Here is a 27,694-nt window from a genome sequence, read left to right as displayed (position 1 = left end):
TATTAGTCTTGTGTTAAAAATATTATTTCTTTTTTCTATAAAATTTGTCAAACTTAAAGTAGTTTGACTTTGACCAAAGTCAAAACGTCTTATAACCTGAAACGGAGTGAGTACAAGATATCCTCACCTAATATAGTTATCGTTATCTTAACCAATTACAACTTTCACTTATTTAATTTCCTCAACTATTTTCTATCACAACCATTTCTCACCTAAACCATAATCTCTTAAAAAAAACTCCATATGTTCTTATATTCCTGAACAGACTGAGTAATAAACGCAGACCATGTTGGTTTGACCCTGCTGAGTTATCTGTATACCTTTTCTAATCTGTTTAAGCTTATAAGAACTAATTAGTGCATGAAACTCAATAGGCTTTCAAGCTAAGATGCGTTGAGTTTGAGATCTTGTGGTAGGGTTTCAAAATGCGATGATAATTGATAAGTTATCATGGTTATCGGTCTTATTGAACCGACCATTTACGAAAGCCTCTCCGTAAACTAGCCAAGTTAAAGAAAATCAAACAAAAATTCAATATTTTGGCAAAAAAAAATCCAAATTTAACCGCTCGATTATCGATGAAACCGCCAGGGGTTATTGACTACGTACCGGTTGCATTTTAAAACCTTTCCCGGTGAATCATGTATGTAAGTATGAGGTTCAGATGCTTTCAAAAATAAAAACTAGTTATTTGATTGTTTTTTTAAAACCTTGCTACATAATTTTTTTTCAGCAGCAACTAGCTACTTCCTCAGTCCCAAAAAAATAAATTAACCTTATATTGGATGTGATTTAATCTAGTACCACGAATCTGGATAACCTCATGTCCAAATTTATTGTGCTAGATTAAGTTCATGTCCAAATTTATTGTGCTAGATTAAGTCGCATTCAATTTTAGGTTTGTTTTCATGGGTTAGAGTGCGTAGCCCGACCCATCAACCATGGGCCACCCATGTCACATTAGGCCTGCTCCCCCACAGGCTAAACATGAGCCACAACTTTAGGTCCTGGACCAACAAACTCAAAAGATTAGTCTGATGGGTGATGACTGCCCCACCTTTTAAGTCGTACTCCCCATCATTAATTATTGATATGGGACTAAATCCAACAATCTCCCCGTCACACATCGGGAACAACAATCTTCCCCGTCACATCAACCCATGTGACCCTGAAGACTTATTACCTGGCCTCGGGCCCAACAATCTCCCCGTCACATCAACCCATCACCTATGTGACCTCGAAGACTTGTTACTTGGCCTCCTCACCATGTGACCCATGAAAATCGTTCCGGGTTCTAAACTTGGGCTCTGATACCACTTGTTAATGTGCGCAGCCCGGCCCACTGACCGTGGGCCACCCAGGTCACATGAGGCCTGCTCCACCACAAGCTCAACCGGAGTCACAACTTTAGGTCCTGGACCTACACAACCCAAAAGACTAGTCTGATGGATGAGGACCGCCCCTACCTTTTAAGTCGTGCTTCTCCATCATCAATTACCGTTCATTGGGCATTTGGGCTGAGTACTGTTTCACTGAGTGAGTTGTTCACGGGAAGCAACTGTGGACGGCAAGGACAAGTTACAACGATGCATTTTCTGAAGTATTGGGATGGCTTGTGCATGGAACAAGCTGATTGCATGCTACGTTAGTTATGCACAGGGATTTGGTTAGTTGGGACCATGCTGTGTGTAATGGTTAATTTGTACATGAGGTAAAGCTGAGGTGATATGGCAAGCCAAAGTATTGGTTCGGCAAGATTGCAAGGGTGGCTTAACTTAGTTATGCAGTTGTACGAGACAGTTAGAAATCCCGGGAAACAGTGGGTGAAAATCGTTGATGGAATCAACGGGCCGTTTGGCAGTACAGGGTATATCCAGAATCTGCGGGGCTTGCATAATGGGGATATATAAAATATGCGTCACTAAAGATGAAGAGCAATCGCTATGTTGGTAATTTCTTCGGGTGATTTAAGGCAATGGTGAATTTTCTCAAATTATCGGATATTCAGTCTACGGATGCGGAAAGCGTGGATGTTGGATTTATTAGCTCGGTTCATAAGACAACAAGAAAGAAAGGGTTCACTACATGTCTGGTGAGTTTGATTTATTTATTTGGTGATGACGTCGGTTATCTGGCCATGGATTAGATCAAGTCAACTTTAAGACGGTAGATGGAGTTGAACATGGTCTTCGGGGAAGTCTATGATGTGACAGTTAGGAAGGAATTCCATTTTGTTTGGCAAGACGACTGTGGTAATAGGTGAGAAGGTGGAGCACTGTTGTAGGTGGAGTCAAGAAGAAGAAATTACAGGGATAGCAGGAGTTGACTCTTGTTATGGTGAGCCTGGTGGAGTCTTATCGGGGCGGCTCGGCGTGAACGGCGAAAAGGGATCAACTCAATTTCAGGTGCACGGAGTTTCGTGCAAAGAACAAATTCAGGTTGGCGTGGCATATTCATCAAGGTGGAGTTTGTTAGAGTTTGTGTTGAATATGTGTACGCAATCGGTTACAGTTTAGGACTTGGAGTTGTACTAGGTGTTAGGATTAGAGTAAGAGTCGGACTCTATCCTAGGCTCTCTCATAAATAGAGGAGCGTGCCTGTTGTAACCGATAGGGCGACATAGCATGCGAGAGGGAGTGGCTGCCGGCTATGAGTCGTTGTAACTCTGATACACTGTAATATGCTGGATCGGGGAGGAGCGTCCATAATTAATGCCCTGGAGATGTAGGTCTCGGCTGAACTCCGTTATCAAATATCACGCCTCGGTGTCGTCACCATGTTTAGATCTCCTATGGTGTTTCTTCCGCATTTGGTTTCCGATGTGATTTCGGGACCGGCTTTATAACACATGGGATGGGAGGTAGGTAGGTGAGACCAGGCAGTACTGCAGTCAAATGTTTTATTATTGGTTTAATTGTGGATATTAATTTGTGAATAAACATCAAAACCAGTCCCTTTCGGAAGACACACGTACCCTAGATATACATACGCACCCAATAAAGTAGGATAGTGATGATTCAGGAAAAGACTAGAGTTGATTCACATAGGTGCGCATCACAGAGAACTATGAGCACCAGTATGATCTTTTGTGAGGAGCATCTATCCAAAAGTCATATAAATGATCTGGCAATTGCAGGGAACAAAAGGTACAATCAGTGCTATCCTGTACGCGGAACAATCGCTGCAATAATACATGCGCCCAGCCTGAAAAAGCCCTGCTGATCACAGATTCAAAGTAGTGGCCAAAAGTTTCTGGCTTACACAACACTAAAGTTGCAATTAACTAGCTAATCTGGTATAGAAACATGAAACATATATATCGACTGAAACAGGAAGCTCGTGGCACTGATGAAAGTTCAAGAACCAAATATCATAGCAACAGCGTTTCTCATAGAAAACATGATTAACGATTAATCAGTTGTGATCCGACATCTATATAAGTAGTACACATATCAGCTACAGAAGGCAGATCCGACATCTTGCCAAGAGCCGATAAATTAGCATGCACTATACCTAGCTAGCTCAAGGAGAGGGCAACAGCTACTGAAGCAGGCACTGTACCCACGACACAATTTGAGCAAAAAGCCCTTTAAAGGGCAGCCTAGACTCCAAAGTCCAGAGAGCCATAGCCCACCACTTAGACCCTGAAAGCATCAAACCCTATCAAAAATTGACACCAAAAAGACAGGGAGAGGAGATCTATCCCAAGAAATCCTATGTCCCAAGAGCCACTTTGATCGATTGGCGATAGATAGAGATCACTACTACTGCCACAAACGCCACACACGATATAGCTATAGCCATATGCATACTTGCATGGAAGGAGGTGGCCAACTGGGGACTTGTCTTCCGAATTTCTATCTTTTGCCAGATCACCACGGCATGCCTCTTCCTCCTCCACTTCAACTACCGTGCCATCCGAAGCTACTCCAGATGCCATTCGACCAAGAAGATCAGCCCGGAATCCATGGCGTGATGCTCTCTTCTGACCACTGCGGGCTGTACCCTCTGCCGGCGCTTCCGTTAAGCAACTCCGCCGCCGCCGCCGCCGCAACCGTCGCATTGGGGAAGCACAGTGCAGCCGCCGGTTCCATGCCCAATATTGGCGGCGCTGAGGAGGTAAACTGGCTGGGCTAGATTTTATTCTGATTATCAACAAGGTCTCTTTTCTTGTTCCTTACTAATTCTCATAGAGTATGATCTTGTTCTTCAGGTGGCCACCACTGTAACCAAAGCTGGCAATGAGAGTACTACTTGCAATGGCTCCACTACATGGTACGCGTGCATATAGTGAAAACATAAGATAGATGCAAACCCATGCTGAGATCTCCAGTTGTGGGAGCTTGCAGGTGGAGGGGCTCGACGATGGCGGCGATGGGGGAGAAGGGGAAGATGAAGATCAGGAGGAAGATGAGGGAGCCGAGGTTCTGCTTCCAGACCAGAAGCGAAGTGGATGTGCTGGATGACGGGTACAAGTGGAGGAAGTACGGACAGAAGGTTGTCAAGAACAGTCTCCATCCCAGGTACATATGCTCAACTTAACCAAAACCCTACATATTTGATTTCTTATATCATTTATACATATGTGTAGATAATAGATTCCCCGTTTCTTATCAATTAACTAATTATAAACATAAACAGAAGAATGTCTCGATGCCTATTTAATTTGGTTAATTAGTAATACGCAAGTTTATATATACCAGATAAAATATCAATTTTATATGTACAGAACTGAGCAATGTTGATCTTGTTTTTTCTCCTAAAGGGCTTCTTCAGAACATGGAAAATTTGTAGGATTTTCACAGGAAACATTTCAATTTCTCCAAAATTCTCGTGAAATTCCTCCAAACCAAATATACCAAGGGTACTCTCTATGGCAGAAGAGAATTAATGCATGCCTGGTTAAACTAACTTGTCAACAAAGGTCTTGATATGAATAGATTAGAAGCTGATTTAAGACAAGGCAAAATATCTACAAATATAATTATATATATGCAGGCTAGATTATTACTTTTCCTTTTTATATCAATATAGTTAAAAGCGATTTTACAGTACTTAAGAGATGTTAGGAGGTGCCACCGTTTTTAATGTAAATTCTGGTACCTCTGTAATTAGTATTTAAGGTACTACCAAGTCTTTACAATAGAAAATATGGTATCTCTTAACAAGGGAAATGTAAAATTCCTCATTTAATTTGGTATGTGCTTATCTATTAGCTCTGTACTTATGATATATATGTTTATTTTGCTTCTACCTACAATCGAAATAAACGCAGCTACTCCTATAACATATTGCTGTCAAATTATATGATCCATATGTCAAAAGTGTTCGCCAGTATATGGAAAAGTTTCACACACTTGTCATCAGATGACCCTTGCAAATAATCTTAATTATGTACTAGTTAATTAAGGTCCAAGAATTAATTGGTATTTTAATTAAATTGGGGTTCACTTTGTTATAACAATGAAAATAATCTATTGAGCTGAATCTGACAGGCTCACCTTCTGCACAGTTTTATTAAAAAAATATTTTTAATGCAAATTGTTACATTTTGGTGAACAAGCTTAATTAGTTACTAGTTACATTTCGGTGACAAGTTTAACAAACTCATCATACATAACTAGCCGTATCAGTTCTTTAATTTATGATAGGTACTGTCATCCCTGATGCAGATAAAGGGACGGGTCATAAATAGATTAAGGATCGAGTTCTTACCACAAATATTCTGAATATGCATGTATGAGAAGGAGTCTTGGGGTAATTAATTAAGGTATAACGGATCCTAATATTGGCACCATGAAAGAGAGGACCCTAAATTTGCAAAACTAAGGACGATGCATGCCATTCTACACACTCATACAACACAAGTAGTGTAAGCCTTAGCTATTTCATGCGATAAAATAAACGGCAATTAGCAGCCAATTAACATAGGCACAAAAGGTACATTAATAAGAAAGATGCTTCAGTTCCAAATTCATACATCCGTTTGTGAGAAGCTGTGTTAGGAGTATACTGCACTGTATCTGGCATCTTATATATCTATGTATAATGTTCATATAATGATACTATTTCTTTATCTCATTAAACCATATCACCTCAATTGTCTTTGACACTTAGATGATTAATTTATGGTCCAAATTATTTTTATCATTTTCTTTCTCATACGAAGTTATATCACCTTAGTTTTGTCTTTAGATGATTAATCTATATTATTTCTCCTTTTTTTTATTTTGTCGTTGAGGCATATCACCTTAGTTTTACTTTTTAATGATCAATTTATATATGATTTAAATTATTAAAAATCACGCCATCTAAACTATTTTTAACTTTTTTCATGGTCGATCAAAGATGAAAATTATATAAAATTACGTCATCCGTCATCTAGCTATTTTTACATGTTATTTGTTCTATTATTATACAGAACTTCCGCTGCGATGCGCGGGCCCAATCTAACTCCCATCTCCTTGCAGAACTCGATCGATAAAAATTAATTAATGTTGTCAATTAGCTAATTACGTCGCATGCGGGAGTCATCGCACTGCCAAATATCTAAAAAAACATGTAATAGTCCTTTCATTTCAGTAAATAAACACATCTATATTTTTTTAATCTATATATTAGATTGAGAAATGGAAATTTGTTAGTCAGTACTCCCTCCGTCCCCTAGTATAAGGGATAGACTAGTACTCCATCCGTTTCATAATGTAAGTCATTCTAGCATTTTCTACATTTATATTGATGTTAATGAATCTAGACATATATATCTATCTAGATTCATTAACATCAATATGAATGTGGGAAATATTAGAATGACTTACATTGTGAAACGGAGGAAGTATATAGGAGGACACCATGAATATAATCTCTTGTTTTGCGGAGCTTCTGATCTGTTGGAGATCAGAACTACAAACAGGCATTTTTGTGTGATTTGGATGTACACATGCCAAAACTGATCGACGATATATATATGAATGCGCATATGCATGCATGCAGGAGCTACTTCAGGTGCACGCACAGCAACTGCCGCGTGAAGAAGCGGGTGGAGCGGCTGTCGACGGACTGCCGCATGGTGATCACCACCTACGAGGGCCGCCACACGCACTCCCCCTGCGACGACAACTCCTCCGGCGAGCACACCAACTGCTTCAGCTCCTTCTGAAGATTTTAGCACTTTGCATTTTCGTCGTTGATCCATCCATCAATATATATACCGTCGTATACCTATATGTCCACCGTTTGATCGATTAACTGTGGCTAGCTCTAGCTCTCTTTCATTTTGATGGTTGAGATATATAGGCGACGTAATATCGAGCCATGCCTGCGCAATGTACCAGTACTGCTAGCTATACGTGAGATGTATTGCGTGCATGCACGTACAATTTACAAGCAGCAGTCAATAAATTAAGCTATGTATTTCTTCTATAAACACATCAGCACATGCAAAGTTTGTGTTACACATAAAAAACTCCAATATTGGACCAATATAGTACTAGATGTTACACATCCTAGCACTACGAATCTGGACATACCTCTATCCAGATTCATTATACTAGAATATGTCACATTCAGTACAAGATTCGTTTTTTTTAAGACGGAGGGAGTATATAGTACTGGGGAAAGTGTTTTCATGAACGCAGTTCACTTTACGACTATAACTAGCTATTGCCGTGTTTAGTTCATCGTCCAAATTTTTTTTAAGCATATGGACACACATTTAAAGTATTAAACGTAGATTAATAATAAAACAAATTACAGATTCCACCTGTAGACTGCGAGACGAATTTACTGTAAGTCTAATTAATCCGTCATTAACAAATGTTTACTATAGCACCACATTGTCAAATCATGGCGCAATTAGGCTCAAAAGATCCATCTCGCAATTTACATGCAAACTATGCAAAAAAAATTTCGACCACATTTAATGCTCCATGCGTGTGTTCAAACATCAAGACTTTTTTGACCAAATTTTTTTGGAATCTAAACACATCCTATATACTCACTTTGAGATCAGTTCATGGATGCAGTACTACACTGCAAGTCCGGTGATCTGCAATTCTGCATGCATGCGCATACAGGTATTCCCTTCCTACGATAAAAAATAAATCTAGTACGTTATCTCATATTTTATACGATGTCTCGTAAAGAGTATACTCCCCTCCGTCCGATAAAGAGTGCATTTTTTTTTATTTTTATAGAACATTTGACTCTTCGTCTTATTTAATTTTTTTATGATTAGTATTATTATTATTAGATGATAAAACATAAATATTATTTTATGTATAACTATTTTTTTATTTGTTCCATAAATATTTCAAATAAGATGGACAGGAAACTAGATACAGAAATCCAAAAATGCGTTCTTTATGGGACGGATGGAGTAGGTTTATTTTTTGGTTGGAGGTAGTATCCGTGAGTCCTAAGTTACTCCCTCCGTCCCAAAACAACTACAATTCTGTACTATTCATATCTAACGTTTGACCGTTCGTCTTATTTAATTTTTTTTATGATTAGTATTTTTATTGTTGTTAGATGATAAAATATAAATAATACTTATGTATGACTATTTTTTTTTTAATTTTTTCATAAATTTTTTAAATAAGACGGACGGTCAAACATTGGACACGGATACCTATTGCTACACTTATTTTAGGACAGAGGTAGTAGATCATATTGTACACCTTTATTTTTTTTTCCACTTTGGTGTACTAAGTTTGATCATATACTACGTACTGATGAGCGCAGGCCTGACAGAACACACAACACAGGAACTAAAAGGAGGAGAAAAAACAACACAGGCTCATCAGCGCGGCGCTCCTCTGCGTACTTGTATGTACTCCTACGTATATGTGCATCGATGCACATATATGCTTCGATCGATGCGCGCTAATGATTGTTGCAACAGAGAACCTGCAGTTCCGGCGAAAACGAACAGGGGCTCGCAAACAAAACCGCCATCAACACTCGCGTGCTCGCATCTCCTCGGCGTCTTTCAGCTGGTGTGTGTATTCAGAAGCTAGCCATGCATAGGGAGGGCATGCAGGCATGCAGCTGCACGCGAATCGATCGGTCTGGTATTGTGGTCATCCATCGGGGAGGGCCTCAAAATGTGGTCGCTGAAGAAAAAATTAACACTGTGAGATCGATCGAGCTTGCCATGAAATCGAGGTGAGTGGGTGTGTCACCTTCGAATCTTCGATCATGAGCTCCACCTACACGCGCTGGCCCATCATGATGGCCTAGGAAACACGGCCCGGTCACTGCGTGCGCAGGGATCCCGTCCCGGCCCAACTTGAGGAGGCAGGACGCACGTTCGCGGGCATCCTGGTTGGGCCCAGAGGAGAAGAGGGTGACACGGTCCAATGCGCCCCAAATTGCGTTGATTTCCTCCAGCGCCGTGCGGAGCACCCGTCCCGGCGGATGCGGCGAGCCCGCTATTTTTATCTCCGCGGTCGCGACTCCTCACCTGCTGTCTGCTGCGGTGGTGCCTGCGTGGCTGCGTCCCTTGTATCGCCTCTGTTTGAAGGGAGCGTATATATGCACACAGGTTCTCGCGTGTACACCGTGTACACCAACTAAAAATTTTCACAAAAAATTCTAGAAAAATTTATACATGTACTTTTAATAGTATTATATCTACGTGCAAAGTCGTATATTCAAATTCATTCTACATAGAGAATAACAAAAAAGATAAAATTCTGACAAAATTGTAACCTTAAAACTGTCAGATTTTTTGTTACGGCTAAAATATAATGAATTTGACGTTAAGATTTTAACTCTAGGTGTAATACAATTGAAAGTATGTGTATGATTTTTTCTAGATTTTTTGGTGACATTTTTTAGTTGGTGTGCACGTGTGTACACGTGAGGGCATGTGTGCATAGAATATGTTGCCCTGTTTGAAGACTATTTTTTGCTGAAATGTCATGCAAAGACCTTAACAGAAGCGGTGTCACATCTCTGGGATATCATTTTCCCTCTTGCTTCCGTTCCATATAACGGATTCCGTGCTCTCTCCCGAACTTCAGCTGCTCCCCACCAGCTCTGAGGCCGGGTCAGCACATCACGTGCGCCGCCAACGCGCGCCTGCGGAGCGAGGCAAGGGAAGCCATGGCCGAGGGCGCAGAGCTGGTGGGGGAGAGCGCCCACCAGGACATGCCGCGGGTGGTCGCCGCGCTCGCCGGCATCCTGGAGCGCGTCGCGGGGCGCAACGACGCGGCCGCGACGCCCGCGGAGCTCGCCGCGGCGCCGGCGTCGCCGTTCCGGGCGACGGCCAAGCCGGGCATCTCCGTCCGCGCGTACGCGGCGCGCATCGCGCGGTTCGCCGGGTGCAGCCCGGCGTGCTACGTCGTCGCCTACATCTACCTCGACCGGCTCCTGCGCCGCGGCCGGCGGTGCCTCGCCCTCGCCCTCGCCGTCGACTCCTACAGCGTGCATCGGCTCCTCATCACCGCCGTGCTCTCCGCAGTCAAGTTCATGGATGACATGTGAGTTTTCTCTGCAAACTCTGCTGCCACTCTTCACGCATTTACGGTCTCATGATCAAGTAACAGAACGGTTTTAACCAGCTAATATGCAGGCACGTTTACACGTAACACGATCATCTTCTTGATTGGTTCTAGAGAAGAAAAAATGAATTTGCAATAGAACTCACTCTGTTCCTGGCATGTTCTTGTAATCTTGTTTAATTACTCGGGTTGTCAATATTTACAGAGAACTAAATTTCAACACACCTGAGTGGTGAATCGCCGATGGATATTTGATGAATCACCTGAATTTTGTACCGTGCTTTGGGTTCAACTTATAGTTGGATAATTTCAATCACTTTGTTTCTTATTCCTACTCGACATAGTTTTGTTCTATTCACAAACTTCCCTTGTTCGAGACACTGCCAGCTAGGAATAAACTGGGAGTGTCTTCGAAGTAACTCCAGAATCATTTCGGTCCCTAGTTCAGGAATTTTTCTGTTTTTACAATTCCAAAATGAGTTTTTCCTTACAGTCTTGAAACGGAAGGCAAAGAGAACCTCCGAAATAGTTACATCTGAATATCACAGCAACCACCAGCTATTAATTGTCGGTAATCATGCTCCAAAGAAGCCACTGGGAAAGGTTTCCACCTCAACTTTGCTGTCAAAACTAGGCTTTGCACCGGGTACCCAAAGTGATTTGTCCACGCAAACAAACGCAGTACATGGACAGAATTATGCTTGTCCAGCAAAGCAAAAAAAAATGAGGTGGTATCATTTCACTATTCCTTGCGTCCAACCACACACATCCACCGTGGACCCAAGAACACAAACCAGAATTCCACCCTGCACAAGGACCCCCTCGCCTTTTTGTTTGGAATTTAATTCAGTGCCAGTTGTGGGGGATTGGGACTGGCAACTTGCCCTTGCTGCTGATGTTTGCAGCTCAATTTCCCCGTGTCAGGGCCTCATCGGGAGCATCTCTTTTTTCTAGCTTTTTCTTAAGAGTAAGAGCGACACTACTGTGACAATACTTAATTGCCAACTTGGCGTACTGAATGAGCCCGTTTGGGGCCAATTCGGTGATTTGTGGTTGCGATTTTGTTCGGTCGCTTGATCGATCCCTTCGATGCTACTGGTGATTGTGCCGTCAATCATTGGAGAGCAATCATAAACGATCTGAAAGAATGGACGGAGCATACAGGCAATATACAATAATACTGTCATTAATTTCTTTTTGTCTGAAAAGATTAACAGCCGAATTGTTTTGACTTTTGACATGATCGATCGATCTGTATATATATATTCAGATGCTACAACAACGCCTACTTCGCCAAGGTCGGGGGCATCAGCCTGGCGGAGATGAACTACCTCGAGGTGGACTTCCTGTTCGGCGTAGGGTTCGACCTGAACGTGACGCCGGAGACGTTCGCCGACTACTGCGCCGTGCTCCAGTCCGAGATGCTCTGCGCGGCGCCGCCGACGAGGCTGCACTACTGCTGCCTGTCCGAGGACGATGCCGGCAGCAGCAGCAGCAGCTCGCTGCGTGAAGCGGCCATGGAAGCAAGCTAGCATGTCACACTGCGTACATACATGTGATCTGTCCTACGTGCTGGAGTATTAGTTAGTGTGGCAGTTGCTTTGATTAGTTTAGTTAGCCTGCTAGCTATAGTAGCTAATAGGTGGTCGATCGCCCTCTCCTCCTGCATGATGCGTACAGCAGTGCATTCTTGCTGTGCACTCCTTTGTTCTTTTTCTTTTTTTCTTTTTTTGTTTCGGTGTGTACTAATGGTGTAGATCAGTGAAACATTTATGCAATTTGATCCTATGTAAATTTTGATGGAAAAAGTAATTTTCAATCTTGGAAGTGAAGTATGTAGTCGACCATATAGCTCAGACTGGCGTTCTCACACACGGTGGATGCGCCAACCACTACTGAAAGGCAAGAGATGTGACCGTAAGCAATGGGCGGGAGGGGGGCTCACCAAGCTCCTATGACTATCACAATAATTACAGGCACCGAAATCTTGGGTACTGGAGGGAAATGAAATACTATGCCAGTAGTATCTATGGCCGCTCCGTTCCAAATTAGATGTCGTTTTGATTTATTGCTTTTAACGTTTGACCATTCATCTTATTTAAAAAGTTAGTACATATATAAAAAGATAGGCCATACTTATAGTACTTTTGATAATAAAGTAAGCCACAAACAAAATAAATAATAATTCAATAATCTTTTGAATAAGACAAATTGTAAAACGTTATAAACAAAAACTCAAAACGACAAGTAATTTTGACAGAGGTAGTACTACAGTATAGGAAACTATTCTAATTTTTTTAGGAGATATTCTCTCGTTATTTGTATGTCATTCAAATGATTATGAAAAAAATAATAGATTAATATGTGAGAAATCACTCCACAAACATATAAAATCAAATTTAATTTCTACGAGTTGCAATGAAAAAACAATTTGGCTACGAACATATGTTAACTACCCATAGCTTATGAGCTTACTTGTCAGCTAATTAATTATCATTCTTTTAGGTAATAAGATAGAAGTACGGTATCTATATCCATAAGTAGATATACACAACTAAATATTACACGAGTTCATTAAGATACACAGAAAAACAAGCAAACTAAAAGAAAATATTAGAAGAGACTAGCTTCAAATTTTCCCTCATCACTTCAAACTTTAGGGGAATGCGGAGCTAGCCCGCTCTTCCACCTCCACACCCTCTCGTTGTTGTTACAACAACCATAAAAGTTCCTCTGCTCCGTCATGAACAAAGGAAGGGGACAGAACTAGTCCACCCAACCGCCTTGTCATCGATAAGCACCGGTTTCGTGATGTCCGAACAAACTGTGCTCCCTGAACGTGAATATGTTCATCGCTGTCATGTCGTCGTCGTCATAGACTAACACCTCCCCTGAGCTGCCACAGCTTATCTTGCCAAAATTCAATGGCGCTATGATGTCCCCCTCCCCCCCCAAAAAAAAATCATTGCCGCATAACCTCACCTCTGCAAAGCCGTCGAAGCTTATCTCACCGGAGAACATCCGCCGCTACATCTTCTTTGTCCGAAACCATGACCTCCACTGAGTTGCCGTAGCTTATCTCGTCAGTGATATGCTACTACCACGACATTGTCATCGTAGACCACAACCTAAGCCGAGCTACCGTCACAACCTATCTCCTCGAGGAGTCGTCGTCTTCACTGCTGACTTCCGCCACCACGAATAATCATATTGTTTATCACAACTTCTCTCTCCTTTTAAGAATTGAAACACAAGAGCATATAGAAGAATAGGAGAATTCTGTAACCTTCATAAGAAAATATGTGTAGTGGATTAGTTAGTGATTGAGCCATTACTTAAAAAAGAGAGGCCCAAATATTATTTTTCATTTATACAGTTACCAGAATCCCCACAAAACTGCAGTAGGCCGAATACTAATAGAGGCCCTGGGCATGGCCCAATTAGTAGTGACCACTGTACTCTGAATATGCTGAAAAGTTTAGCCCATAATGAATATTGGCCCATGGTTTATATTATAGCTTTGTACACTAGGGCATAAATTATATGTTTAATTGGATCCATACTATTATAAATTTTCGACTTTAGAAACATGTTATTATTATTCATTTATTTGGAATCATGCTATTACAATTTCTTGATTATTTGATATGTATCACTACTTACCCTTTAGTGTTTTTTTTTTATGATTTCTAGACCAATGGAGCCCAAGATAGGGTGCTAGAGCTCACGGTTGGATGTGGAGGATGAGAGAGCGGCGCAATCGGTGAGGGAGAGATGGATGGCAGAGGCTGCAGACGGTGAAAGGGATGAGGATGGGGATGGGGAGCAAGCCGTGGTTGGAGGTGCCACCCTTCTATATTATAAGTTGTTTTAACTTTTTTTAAGTTAAACGTTGTTAGGTTTGACCAAGTTTACAGAAAAATGTAATAAAATTTTAAACATAAAACAAAGAAACTACCAAAATATGTTAAATGTTACATATATTAATTGTTATTCTAGGTTGTTTAGCATATATTGAGATTTGAGAAAAAAAGACTATAATACCCCTTGTCAAACGGTTTATAGGTAAGAGTGGAGAGTAGTTGAGGGTAAAATAGGAAGAAATTTGGATGAGAAGTGATTAATAGGATCATTAGTACTCTATTGTGATAATTATTTTGGGACAAATTCAAACCCTATAAATACAATTATTATGGGATAGAGGTAATAGATGTAGTGAAATTAATTTGGTGTTATATAAGTGTTGTTATATTTTTCTATAAACTTGATCAAACTTTCAAGAATTTAACTTAAAAGAAAATCAAAATTGCCGTATTTCACATTTGGTAATCCATAGCAGCTCCGCTATACATCAGACAATAGTAGCAGACTAGCAGAGAATTTATGTTTTCATGCCATCCAATACGTTATGCCGAATAGCCTTCGGTTACATCTAGCTTTGCTTCAGAAATCTGACATGCAGGTCGATTATTCAGGAAGTTGGAAACGCAAGCCAGACGGAATTCCGCCACGAACACAGCGCAGAAGCAACTAGCTAGCATGGCGTATCACCAATTCACAAGTCGAGTACTATATTGGCATTTGGGGCATGAACCATCGTAGTAGAAGGTACTACCAGTTACAAAGCCTGAAGAACACAGCACGTACGGTACCGCTATGCTCAAATTGAAGCTCGTACATCAGCGTTCCCCAGTTGATAACGTAGCATGGATGACATGACACTATATATATCTTAGGAGATTCCTATACATTGCTCTAGTTATGAAGCTCATGGTTCGTCTCATGGCCAGAGGAGGAAGACGAGGACGGGCGGCTTCAGTTGTTACCGCCACCGTCCTTCTGCTGTGTCTTGCCGCCGCCGCCGCGGAAGCTCCCGCGCTTGCTCCAGTTTGCACCGACATCGCCGCCGCCATAATCCCCGCCATATCCACCACCTTCTCCGGCTCCGCCACCACCCCCTCCAGGTTCCCCATTATAGCCACCACCATAGTTGCCATATCCTCCAATGCCGCCGCTGCCGCCACCATAGTTGCGGCCGCCGCCGCCGCCGCCACCGCCACCGCCACCTCCAAAGCCTCCGGGGTGGCCACCGTATCCTCCACCGAAACCATATGCTCGACCGCTTCCTCCGCCGCCGCCGCCACCGCCGCCGCCACCTTCGCCTCTGCTGCCACCGTACCCAAACCCGAACCCGGAGCCCTTGCCGCCAGGGCTAGCGGCCCAGCCCCAGCCATACCTCCAAGCACCGTCGGGGCTGGACCCCTGGCCGGACCCCGAGCCGCCCTTCCACCCGGGCGGCAGCGGCGGCCCCGTCTTTCCCGGCTCGGCCGCGCCGGCGCCGTCCCCCTCGCCGTCGGCGTCGCCCCTGCACCGCACGAACGCGGACGCGAAGACGAGGAGGAGCACCGCAAGAGCCGCCGCCACCACCCTCTCTCGCCGCCGCTCACCGCTTCTTTCCATTGCAAGCTCTCTCTCACTCACTCTTGCTCTGTTTCTTGGCTCTGCGTACTTGTGTTGCACTTGCAGTGGATGTCCCGTGCCATGCCCCTATTTATAGCGTCCACAGGCAACCGATCGCGCTCACGCACCACCGGCCCATTGCCACGATTTGATCGATCGATTTGCTGCTGCTGCCTTTTGCCATTCTGCTTTGCCATGCATGTCCTCTTCGTCGCGTCGATCGCCAAGCTTTGCTTTGCGCAGCTGCGCTGCCGACCGAGCGTTACAAAAGTCTCTCGCCAAAGCCGCTTTCACCTTTATCCCGTCCGTGCCGCGTCGCACTGTAATGGCATGAGAAGGAATGATCTCTGTTTTCTTTTGTTCCTTCATGTGCGTGCATTTTTCTTCGTCGAGAGCGAGGCCCCGTGAGCTAGAGAATCCGGTTCGCTGATGGCTAGTGTCGAGGTGTGCAAATGTGCTAGCAACAGCTGGACAAAAAATTTTGATGTTGCCACTATGCAGCTGGCCCTGCGTCGTTCGTCTGTTCCCAGAGGTTCGTGTTGATGACAATGAGAGATCTCTCGGCGGCTAGCGGCTAGCGCGCCCGTGACCGCACGCATGGCAAAGAGGAGAAAACGATATGGGCGTGACGTCGATAGTGATTTCGTGAACACGAGTACACACACTCAATCGGGAGTCCGTTTATTTACACTCATAGCTAGCTAGTGCTGTACATTACTGGAGTGGTAGTACTAGTTATCTAGCGGTTTGATCCAAAGATGGGCGCAATAATATTTGATACTCGATCGTGCCAATGCGGCGTGCTTGAACGTCGTAATCAAGTAGCCAAGCCGCGGCCTAAGATATCCAAGGCCATAATCACGGGCATCAAGATAGTGGTAAGCAAGCACTGACCACATACGTAGCCGTTAAATTTGACCCTCGGGGTTAACAAGGATATATGAAGCCTTTTGTGATACCGTCGGCACTGTGCCCATGGTAGGACACACTTAATAATAGTACAATACTACAATTACAGCATCCTTCCTTTAATGGCACCCACAATGGTAATGGCACCCACAATGGTAAAGTAAGGTGTTCTCTGTAAAACATATACATCTCAACAATAGATTAGATTAATAGTAAATCACCTCAATAGTATGTCTATATGGGTATCTATAGCTCTCTAATCCATTGCCTTGTTTTTCTCTATAGACTATCTCTAGACTAGTAGATAGCTTTGCTTTCTCTCTCTTCATTTAATCTCTTCCATGTAGAAAAATATGGTGACATGGATCTCTTATACATAGCCTATAGATAACAATTCAACTCTAGTCTCGCGTCTCGCCGCCTCACAACCAATGCATGCGGTGCGGTGCGTGCGTGCGTGCGTGCAATCGTGCGTGGTCGGCCGGGGGAAAAGGGGCACGACGCAGACATGCGGTGGGATCGATCGGTGGGAGTAATTCAACGAGACAACGAACCCATCCCGTCTCCGCGCGTAGCTTTCGACTGGGCTAGCTTTCTCGTGCGATTCGATGGCGATGGTCACCTCGCCCCCATGTACAGTGAGGTGTGTGCACAGTGCATGCTGCAGCTCGTCCTGGGCCGCCGGGAGCGCGCGGAACGGCGCGGTGGCCAGGGCAATTTCCGGTCGACGGGGGCGCGCCGCCGAGGGGATGGGACGGAAACGATTGCCGGCAGCTGGGTGGCTCGTTACACCGGCGGAGCCCAGCAGCCACGTGCACCGTGCATATATGGTGCGGCGTATCGTGCCGGTGCAACGACGCGTGTAGGCGCAGGATGCGGGCAGAGCCCACCGCGAAGCGGTTAGGCACAAAAAAAGGAGAACTTTTACAGGATTTGCATTCCAAAAAAATGTAAAAACCCAACGCTAGTTACTTAGATACCAGATAAAAACATAAGTGCACTAGTTGGTAGAAAATGGTAGAATTGTCCCTAATTTTAATCGGTACCGTATAGGTACCAGTTAGTCATTTACGGGAACTAGCTTAGTGTTTCTTATTTGTATGGTTTCCTCTATATTTACGTTATGTACTTTGCTATTCTTATTTGCATGATTTTCTCTAAATTTATGTTTTGTTTCAGAAAACACGTTAGTAGAGTAAAAGTTATTGATCATGTTTTTTTTTCTAGATTTATGTTATGTTCTAAAGAACATGTCAAAACTTATCCCTTTAATTCATTTGAGACTTATATTTATTTTACGCGGAGAGATTATATTGTGTTTTAAAAACATAACCTGTTAAAATATAATCGAAGGTTTGCATCGTTTTAAGTTATACATTTTATTGATTTATCCGTATAAAACATGAAGGATAATTCGTCATTTTAAGTTATACATTTTATTAATTTATCTGTATAAAACATGAAGGATTGAGCTTCTTCCACGCTATCTCTCCTTGTGGGTGTACCCATTCAAACCCTTGAAGAACATATAGGAGGAGATCTCGATTCAATTTCTTATTCAAGGAATTTGTAAACTACATAAATAGCTAATCAAGTGCGCACATATGTCCTAGATATCTTACCGATGCGCTTGCATCTAGCCGTCGACCGGCCGATCTCGTCTCTTCTTCAACCCTTAACCATGTCGGTGCTTATCCCTTTGTCTCCTTTGGTGAACCATTTAAAGTCCTAGAACAATAATGAAGTGAAGGTAGAGAAGAAAGGATACATGATCTTTTCTTTTTTTTTTCCTCATTACAGATCGAATCGATCGCTAAATCAATGGAGTATCCATGATTCACGTTTTTTTATCTACAGCAATACCAATCTATACAACAATACCGATCAATAGAGCCAAGTATTCAATTCATATGAAATGTCCATATTTTACTAATTAATTACTCTACTGCCGTCATATTATAATAATTTTGTTCCATACTTTGCCCCTCTCTTGATCAATGGTTCATATTGCTCCACCTCTAAGTACCTCGCAAACACCGTGCTTTATGGTTATGGGCCCAAAAGTTAGTGCACGGCATGTTGAGTTGAAGGTGGGTACCCACTTCGTGTGCGGTTATGGTTCCCTGCTTAAGAGCATCTTCAATAACCTCTCCAAATGTCTATTTGTCTAACTCTCCATCTAATTTAGCTAGTCAAACTCGTTGTTTACTCCAACAGCTTCTCCATCTACTATCTCCATTATAAGTCTATGACAAATAGGACCCATATGTAAATCTCTTCTGCCCTTCAACGGCGGACGGCGGCGGCGACTCGTGGGCGCGAAGGCGACAGACGTGGGAGGCAGGCCGGGGGACAGTAGCGAGCGGTGAGTGGAGACGACGCTGAGCTGGCGGGCTGCAGCGAGCGGATCCGCTCCTCACTGGCCTCCCTCGCTCCTCCCTCACCGTCGTCGCCGCTCGGGCCGCGTCCCCATCCGCCGGCGCCGCCACTCGGGCCGAGCTTGGGCTCCATCCCCATCCGCCCTCTGCTGCCGCTCGGGCTCCTCCTGCTGGTGCTGCTCTGGCCGAGCTCGCCGTCAAGCCACATCGCCACCACCACCGACCTCACTGTCGAGCAAAGCCGCATCTGCTACTCCCTCCATCCTCGCCCCCATCTCGTCCTTCCACGAGTTGATGCGGGGCAGAGGCGGCGCTAGGAGGCCGGCACCCACCACCATGTCGTCCCGCCCTCGCCGTGCCCTCGCCGTGCCGCCGGCGCGCCCTCCCGCTCTTGCCCTCGCCGTGCCACCGTCACCGTCATCGTGGTCTCGTGGTGGATTCGGCTAGAACCTTTTCATGGTAGAGAGAGAGTTGTGGGGCCTACTTTTGGCAAGTGAGTTTGGATGGCCAAATTTGACCAATGAGTGGAGAGATTTGGCCAGCCGGATGGCTTAGCCATCCAGTTGGAGAGGCTGTTGGAGCATGTTATTTTTTGCTAGAGTTGTCAAATTTTAACTTGGAGAGATAGTTAGAGAGGTTGTTGGAGATCCTCTAACACAACCAAACCAACGTATCGTACTCCGGCTCCGGTTTCGCGTAGTCGCGTTTGGTTAATTTCGAGCTTTGGACTAGTCGGTAATCTCTACACCCTCCCTCGTTTCCATGAGTTGAGACAGGTGGTTACTCTTTTCTCCGCCGATACAGCCAATAGTGACAATCTTGCGATAAGATGGATACGTCGAGCGTGTTCCTCTTCTTCTTCCCTGCCTCGCCCTTAAGGACGGTGTAGATTCAAACAAGCCGGTGATATAATTCAGCATCCCTGAGAAGAAGACCACCTGTGACAACATGGTTGAGCACTTGAGGTGTTGAAGAACAATAGCAACAGGGTTGGATTCTGTGCATAATGTCACCACCTCCATCTTCCATGTCCTTTGGACCAAGATTCAACTGCCTGCCACGCCTACCAAATACTCCCTCCGTCCCATAATATAATAGATTTTGACTTTTTACTTACACTGTTTGACCATTCTTCTCATTCAAAACAAATTTTGGAATTATTATTTATTTTATTTGTGACTTACTTTATTATCCAAAGTACTTTAAGCACAACTTTTTATTTTTTTATATTACACAAATTTTTTAAATAAGAGAAGTGGTAAAACAGTATAAGAAAAAAAATTAAAATCTCTTATATTACGAGGGAGAGAAGTACTGACTTCAGCAGTTGCCTCCTCTCCGGCACGCCTTCTCATCTCCGGTGCTTTGTGCTTCTCGATGAGCCTGTCTCCCCTGTGCTTTTGTACTGTTGTGTCGACGAGGAGTGGACGAGGTACAAGTACGATATTTGGGACGCAGGCCGTCAAAGAAAAACTGCCCATTTGCCCGATAGCAGCTTGTCAGGGGAAGTTTTTACTTCAACGGCCTGGCCGGCTAGCTAGGCGTGCTCGAGTTCTGCCCTGCGCCTGTGTTCAGCAAGATCACAACAACTGACGTGATTGACGGATATTTTTTTTTCGGGTATATAAATTACGCTCATATTTATATCTCGTCAAATCTGACGACGAACTCTACATGGCCCGCACCCTGTTTGGATACGACCTGAAGACAATTTATGAAGTCTACAAGATGGATTTTTGGCTACAGCGGTGCAGCAGAATTCAGGAGATCGAAGGGACATCGAAGGTTGAGAATGTCGACGAACCTCCAGTGTCAGATCGATTATTGTGGATCCTGCACACTGAACCATATGATATGATACTGGTTTAGTGGTTTGTATTGTCTTCTCTCATCGTGTGTTCTTTTGCCGTGGCTTGTAATTTGTAAAGAGCTTTTAGGTTCTTTTGGTTTATATGTAATTAGTTATTTTCCAGGAACTAAAAGAACCTAATGAGAAGTAATGAGAATGCTGATGACCTAAAAATTAATGAGAATCGTCTGACAGTTGCTTGGTTATCCGAAGAGTAAGGTGAAAAACGAAAAGAAAGGGGAAAAAAAGCTATACATACTCATTTTCTTTTACCAACAAAATTCTTACTAACACTAATTTATCATGTTATGAGTGTATATAGATTTTTTATAATTTTTATCTATCTAAATCAAATGTTTGAGATGATTGTTAGTAAATTTAGAAAATAAGTTATTCCGTGTAGCAGTATTCAATTCTCATTAATTTTGACACTTGTTACACAACAAATGACCAAGCAACTGTTACACGAGGGGGTAATGAAGGTGGTTTTCAGCGAATTACACACTGACAATACCACCTTCATCCAAAAGTTCCATTTTTTTTTCTTCCAAAAGTTATTACTATTTTATTTTTATCACCAAACCTTCCCAAATATAACAATGTTATCTGAGCAGCCGTGTTAGTTTGATTAGTTTGAAAATCGGTTTTGAGGACACACTGAAGAAAAACCCAATCTCACGTTCCACCATCTCACACCATGCAGCAACAAATTATCGGCAGTACTGAACTGAGCGTTATGCAAATCTGATAAGATGGGGCGATAGTGATTGGAATAACTGTAATTAACGGTATGGAAAGCTGAACAATGTACATATATTGTGAATTGAGTTGACAAATTTAGAACAGAATTCAGGAGAAGGAAATTTCTGCCGAAGAATTGTCCGCAGAACATCTACGAATCAGTTAGATCCTCTTCTCAGCTTAGCCGCCAAGTAGCTTTCACACTAAATCTCCATGCATAAACATAATAGAAACATAGTAGAGGAACAGACTGTTAAATAAAGACAAAATACTACAGACCCTCACAGTATGACAATGCAAGATGAATAATAAAATATAATCAGCTGCTTGTTATGCAAAAATCACAACGGATATTGCATACTACAAATACATCTCATAGTCCGCATATTGTCATTACAGCCAATAGTACAAAATAAGATTTTACAGGTTGGAAGTGTTCTTGTCTAGTTCTGATCTTGTGGAATAACTGCTCTTTTCACTGTCTCAATAGCTGGATCTTGTGGAATAACTGCTCTTTTCACTGTCTCAATAGCTGAATTCACAACTCGAACAGACAAGTTTCACATGAAATCAACATTTCATCGAACTTTTAGAATTTATATTTATTAAAAACACAGGTTGATCAAAATAGTGAGCTTGGGTATGCATTCAACGAAGGATTTAACAGCACTAGCTCTCAAGCCTGGCAGGGCGAAAGCTATTAGGCAGTAACTGCAGATGCTATGAGAAATTTTAGCATCATTAGGCGTCCATCAACAGCTCACTTACATTCAGTAAACATTAATTATAGAAGTGGCAAAACAATAATTTAAAGAGAATACAGTTGGTGTTGCATTGCATCAGACATCCAAGGAAGGAATTAGCAGCATTAGCTCTCAAACCTGGCAAGGCGAAAGCTCTTAGGCGGCAACTGCGAATGTTATGAGAAACAAGCCTTGCTTTTAGCATCATTTGCCATGCAGATCACCAATTTACAGAAGAACAACAAATAAACTTGCATGAAGAAAATGGCTCAGACATCCAAGGAAGGAATTAACAGCATTAGCTCTCAAGCCTGGCAGGGCGAAAGCTCTTAGGCGGCAACTGCGAATGTTATGAGAAACAAGCCTTAAATTTATCATCATTGCCATATAATCAAGGGACCAAAAAAATAAAAGCAAAACAAAAAAGGTTGTTAATTCAAATAAATCAAATGTAATGACAGATACGGGCTCTGTAGACCGATGGAGATGCAGTCCCAGGTTCCTATCAACATGTGAAACGTAGGAAACCAACTCTGTTTTGGCCTAATCAAAGCATCACCGGTCAAAGCCGTAGCTACAGGTGACGTGGCATCAGGCCCAAACTATCACAAAATAACAGATACAAATTCTATATTATTATGAGACAGCTTCGCATAATCCCTCAAGAGACCCGTTTAAAATCACACACACAGCTGAATTAACCAATTGCAAATGGGTACTCCATCCCAGACCAAACCACAAAGGTTATGGTCGAAGGATGGACACTTGCAAATGAGAAAAGCAGCTGCTGTTTAAAGTGTCATACGGCACTTCCTATGGTCATAGAATCCTCACTGGGACTAGATTGCAACTCATAATACATGAACAAAATCTAGATCTTTATACACTACAATATTACTGGATTATAAAGCCTCAGGATGCCAGACAAATGTCGTCATTTGATAATCTGACGGTAATTCCAACAATATGCTAATCATCATAGGCTTAAAATCGTAGATATAGGAAGGAGAAAAAATTATAGAACACGCAAGATTTAAAGAAAAGAATATAAAAATGATCTTTAAAGCATCATCAGAAAGAAAAGCCTTCTCATTCACAGTGTTATAGCACTGTGTCAGAAGGTGTCCTAAGATTGTTATAAGGTTTCATCCTCTGATACTGTAAAAAATCCACATAAAACCATAAACGATAAGATCTGTTCTGTGATTGGATTCAGATGCAAAGATGTGTAACGTCACATGGACGACAGAAGCCGTCCTCTGATCAAGTGTTGGATTATGCATCAATTACCTCCTCACAATCCAAACAGATCTAAGAAAAACAACAGAAAAAACATAGCAGAACAAATTGAAGGAGGATTTCAAGTTACTCAGTGGTGGCTTTGTTAATTGGTTCGATTCTGCCAGCGAGTGTCCTCAATGCCTTCAGAAGAGGGAGCTTAATATCCTCATCGCAATAGACTCCTCCAGTGCAAAGAACACGAATATAAACCAATAAGGAATCGAGAAAGATAGCAATTTTTAACAGAAAAACAATTAAACCAGATAAGAAAAAAGAGCAAAATCAGATGGCTCGGTTCAGCGGAAAAATCGGCATACAAATCAATCCCTGAGGAGTAGATCCAGAGAGAAAGACCTGTGATTTGGTCTGTTGAGCTTGAATATTACCAGGTCGTCACTGCCATCGCATCGCTTGCATAATAAAACAACAAAACAACCGTGAAAAAAAAGATCAAAACGAAACAAAATAAATCGCAGGATGCAGAAAAAAGTGCGCAAGAATAAGCGGATCTGGCTGTGGCTGTGGTAGGGAGGGACTGGAGGGAGATTAGGGATGGCAACGGGGCTGCCCCCGTCGGGTTTGTGCACCCCGTACCCATCCCCACAGCATAAAAAACAGAACGTTCCCCTTCCCCATCCCCGCACAGGGGGTAGATTTCCCCCGTCCCCGTCCCCGCAGCGGGTACGGGGCACCCGCCGGGTCTCAGCACCCGAAAGAAACAGAAAAACAGCAAGCAAGCAACAACAGGATTACAGGAAGAAGAAAACATAGTAAACTTACTCCAACAAACATTAAACTTAACAAGTTCATCACATAAACTTAAGCAGTACATCGGTGCATGCATAGCATCATAGCAGCACATCACATGCAGTACATAACAAGCTCACATGTTTTGGAGTTCAACAGAGTACACATCACATGCGACGGCGGCTCCACACACACGGCAGCGGCAGCGGCACGCTACTAACCTACGACGGCGGCGCAGGGAGCTTCGAGGCGGCGACGGCGGCGCGCGGCCTGGAGGCACGTCGCTGCCTCGCTGGCTCCCTGGCGTCGCCTCGCCTCACCAATCGGACTTCTATTCAGAGAAAAGAGAGGAATGGGGAATTAGGGATCGGTAGATGGGAGAAAGAAAAAACGCGATGTGTTTTCTGTGCGCACGTGGTTGTGAGCGGCGGCGGAGTGGGGGTGGGACGGCATCACGGGATTAGGGTTTTTCTATATATATTATCTCTAAGTGGGCCTCATAGTTGGGCTGTTATTTTTTAGAATGGACTGACACCCTAGGGATTTGCTCATGGGCTGATATATCTTGGGCCCCATGGGGATACGGGCCGGGGAGTGGTGGAACGACCCCGTCCCCAGCCCACCCGATGGGGCCTAATTTCAGGGGTTAATTAGATCCATACCATTAAAAATTTACTGGTTTTAAAATGTCATTACTATTTGCATATTTGTAACGATGCCATTGCTATTTGTTTGTAATCTTAACGGTGCCACCGAAATACGTATTTTGCATATATTAGACGAAAATGTCCTCATCTTCTACATCTCTCTCTTCCACATCTTCTACCCCTACGCCGCCTGCTCCACCACCATTGCTGCCGCCACGTCGCTCACTCCGCTGCTCCTGCTGCTTGCGCTGCTCGCCGCGCCGTGTGCCGCTGCTGCTGCCATCGCGGCTGCTGCCGCCGCCGGGCTGCGCGTGCGCCGCTGTTGCTGCCGCCGCTCGCCGCTGCGCTGCTGTTGCCGCCGCCGGGCCGAGCCACGCCACTGCTGCAGCCGGGCCGCTAAGACCTGAGAAGGAAGAGAGGAGGAAGGAGAAAGGGGAAGAAGGAAGAAGATGGGAAAAGGGGTATTTTGGTCTTTTTTTTTAATGTATCCAAGGGATAAGAAGTGGTATCTTTTGAATATGTGTGAAATTATAATGGTATATTTCCAAATACGCAAATAGTAATGGTATATTTCAAAACCAACAAATTTTTAATGGCATGTATCCAATTAACCCTAATTTCAGCCGTTTTCTACCCCCGTGGGGGATGATTTCACCCCGTTAACTCACCCTAATAGAGGAATTCTCCGTCGGAGACCGGGGAACGGGGCCCCATTGCCATCCCTAAGGGAGATGCGGCGTACAACGATGGGGAAAAGATGAGGAGGAGATTTGCTGCGGCGGGGGTGGAGGCAGCGATGGGAATAACAGCTGCGAAGGCTGTGGTTATATATGGGACGGGATGGATGATGAATTAGGGTTTAGGGTTCGAGGGGTGGAGCTTCTGGATTCTTCAGTCGTGGCGGCTAGTTGGGCCGTGGCCAGTGGATTAGGCTAGGCCGTGGCGGCGGGTTGAAGCTGTAGAATTGGGCTCCGACTTGCGAGACAACCTCAGGCCGGCTGCTAGGATGGCTTTCTCCAATAAGATGGGAGTATGGCTTGCAATATGTGAGAGATATCAGAAGTGTGGTTTCATCCCACTTGGCATCACCTTTTTTATGAGGCTATACCTTGCGTTGGCCATGCCCTTAGCCCAAACAAGCATCCATAGTGGACCTAACTTGGATGGTTTTTGCAAAGATGAGAAGAAGATTTCTGGTATTATAGTTTAGGGATGTCAAGTAAATTCGAGGTAAAGCTGAGGGACGACGAGTGGACTTATTCCTTCTTGTGCTGATAGGGGATTTTTTTTTTAAAAAAAAGGTTAAGTCTGTTTTACAACAACCCCTTCAACTACAAAAGTTCGATTTACCCCTCTCAACCACAAAAACAGACAACATACACCCTTCAACTGTTGAATATGGACACTTAACCCCCTTATGCCCTCTTTCTATTAAGAAGGAACCATTGTGGGGGTAGATTGAGCTCCCTTTCAGATAGGGATGGCAACGGGGCGGGGCGGGCCGGGTTGGGCTGGAACAACCCCGCCCCCAACCCCCGACCCCGACTCGAGATGTAGGGCCAAATCAGGCCCCATCCCCGTCCCCCTCCGGGGCCCCGCATTAGGTAGCGGGAGGCTGGAGGGGAGAGGGAGAGGGCGACCGGGACGGCGAGACCAGAGTGCGTGGTTCTGGTTCATGGGACTCGGAGTCCGGAGGAGAAGGGAGGGAGCGAACGACTGGGAATGGCGAGGGGATGCGTCATGCGTGGTGCCGGTGCGCTGCCCCTAGCGTCCTGCCGCCTCCCTATATGTGATATGGGTGCGCGCACGGGAGATGAGATGGGGAGACCAGAGACTGAAGAGATAAGGCTAGGGTTTCGTGTATATATAAGTATTTTATTGGATTGGGCTCTTTTAGACCTTATATGGGCTACATTGTGAGGGTTAACGTACACCCGCGGGGGGCCGCGGGTGAAATGTCCCCCGTCCCCTCCCCACCTAAATGCAGGGCCCCGGACCCGACTCCCCCGTGGGTCAAAAAATGAACCCACCCCCGCTCCCTAGGGTCTGGTCCCTGCAGGGGACCTGGCTCCATGGAGAAATTACCATTTCTACTTTAAGATATGTATATGGTGTTATTGTTGGCACAATGGAGCTTCACAAACATGACGCCAGTGAGCGAAAGGGCCTGTAGCCTAGTGGTTACAAGAGCCTCAGTAGCACCTGAGGTCCTAGGTTCGACTCCCCATGGGAGCGAATTTTACAGGATTTAACGGCGTTGTGCTTTCAGTAGTAGGCGATGTACCCGTCGACAACGAGGTGCCTGTGGTGACTTTGTCAATCTCTCCAGAATTTGCCGGCCCAGTCTTCGAAGATGCTCATAGGGGTAGGGTTTGCGTGCGTGTGTTCATAGGGATGAGTGCGCGTGCGTTGTGAGTGTTTGCGTTGTACTGTG

At 43.9% G+C, this 27,694-nt stretch overlaps 4 protein-coding genes, 1 long non-coding RNA gene, 8 other non-coding genes and 1 pseudogene across 13 annotated transcripts; 2 read left to right on the top strand and 12 right to left on the bottom strand.

Moving 5' to 3' along the window:
• The first annotated feature begins 3,620 nt into the window (after window positions 1–3,620).
• Window positions 3,621–7,413, top strand: LOC4330173 (probable WRKY transcription factor 12). Its single transcript, XM_015769476.3, has 4 exons — window positions 3,621–4,119; window positions 4,214–4,275; window positions 4,350–4,523; window positions 6,994–7,413. Exons 1-4 carry the CDS (start codon window positions 3,805–3,807, stop codon window positions 7,157–7,159), a joined length of 717 nt encoding a protein of 238 aa, XP_015624962.1. The 5' UTR covers window positions 3,621–3,804; the 3' UTR covers window positions 7,160–7,413.
• A 2,552-nt stretch (window positions 7,414–9,965) lies between these two features.
• Window positions 9,966–12,340, top strand: LOC4330172 (cyclin-P4-1-like). Its single transcript, XM_015768365.3, has 2 exons — window positions 9,966–10,484; window positions 11,776–12,340. The coding sequence occupies exons 1-2, from the start codon at window positions 10,108–10,110 to the stop codon at window positions 12,035–12,037; spliced, it is 639 nt and encodes a 212-aa protein (XP_015623851.1). The 5' UTR covers window positions 9,966–10,107; the 3' UTR covers window positions 12,038–12,340.
• Window positions 12,341–15,050: 2,710 nt separating this feature from the next.
• On the bottom strand, window positions 15,051–16,029 carry LOC4330171 (putative glycine-rich cell wall structural protein 1). The gene has a single exon (XM_015768046.3). It carries the CDS (start codon window positions 15,963–15,965, stop codon window positions 15,321–15,323), a length of 645 nt encoding a protein of 214 aa, XP_015623532.1. The 5' UTR covers window positions 15,966–16,029; the 3' UTR covers window positions 15,051–15,320.
• Window positions 16,030–22,131: 6,102 nt separating this feature from the next.
• Window positions 22,132–25,061, bottom strand: LOC112936030 (uncharacterized). The gene is made up of 2 exons (XM_066307340.1): window positions 25,028–25,061; window positions 22,132–24,944 (listed from the first exon to the last, which is right to left on the bottom strand). The coding sequence occupies exon 2, from the start codon at window positions 24,726–24,728 to the stop codon at window positions 24,249–24,251; it is 480 nt and encodes a 159-aa protein (XP_066163437.1). The 5' UTR covers window positions 24,729–24,944; window positions 25,028–25,061; the 3' UTR covers window positions 22,132–24,248.
• On the bottom strand, window positions 22,487–22,589 carry LOC112938054 (small nucleolar RNA SNORD14; annotated as a pseudogene).
• LOC112936003 (small nucleolar RNA SNORD14) lies at window positions 22,678–22,798 on the bottom strand. Its single transcript, XR_003241104.1, has one exon. It is a non-coding gene; the product is annotated as a small nucleolar RNA SNORD14 (small nucleolar RNA).
• Window positions 22,851–22,971, bottom strand: LOC4330169 (small nucleolar RNA SNORD14). Its single transcript, XR_003241103.1, has one exon. It is a non-coding gene; the product is annotated as a small nucleolar RNA SNORD14 (long non-coding RNA).
• On the bottom strand, window positions 23,033–23,183 carry LOC112938043 (small nucleolar RNA snoR2/U65). The gene has a single exon (XR_003241092.1). It is a non-coding gene; the product is annotated as a small nucleolar RNA snoR2/U65 (small nucleolar RNA).
• On the bottom strand, window positions 23,242–23,425 carry LOC112938025 (small nucleolar RNA Z112). The gene has a single exon (XR_003241073.1). It is a non-coding gene; the product is annotated as a small nucleolar RNA Z112 (small nucleolar RNA).
• LOC112938039 (small nucleolar RNA snoR77Y) lies at window positions 23,490–23,571 on the bottom strand. The gene has a single exon (XR_003241088.1). It is a non-coding gene; the product is annotated as a small nucleolar RNA snoR77Y (small nucleolar RNA).
• Window positions 23,650–23,745, bottom strand: LOC112938034 (small nucleolar RNA snoR31/Z110/Z27). The gene has a single exon (XR_003241083.1). It is a non-coding gene; the product is annotated as a small nucleolar RNA snoR31/Z110/Z27 (small nucleolar RNA).
• On the bottom strand, window positions 23,792–23,889 carry LOC112938042 (small nucleolar RNA snoR31). The gene has a single exon (XR_003241091.1). It is a non-coding gene; the product is annotated as a small nucleolar RNA snoR31 (small nucleolar RNA).
• Window positions 23,951–24,046, bottom strand: LOC112938055 (small nucleolar RNA R30/Z108). Its single transcript, XR_003241105.1, has one exon. It is a non-coding gene; the product is annotated as a small nucleolar RNA R30/Z108 (small nucleolar RNA).
• LOC112938035 (small nucleolar RNA Z107/R87) lies at window positions 24,152–24,270 on the bottom strand. Its single transcript, XR_003241084.1, has one exon. It is a non-coding gene; the product is annotated as a small nucleolar RNA Z107/R87 (small nucleolar RNA).
• Window positions 25,062–27,694: the final 2,633 nt, after the last annotated feature.

Source organism: Oryza sativa, chromosome 2 (genome assembly GCF_034140825.1).
Source record: "Oryza sativa Japonica Group chromosome 2, ASM3414082v1".
Classification (NCBI taxonomy): Eukaryota; Viridiplantae; Streptophyta; class Magnoliopsida; order Poales; family Poaceae; genus Oryza; species Oryza sativa.
The sequence above is the reverse complement of the archived record's forward strand: the minus strand, read 5'-3'. Positions and strand labels throughout refer to the sequence as shown.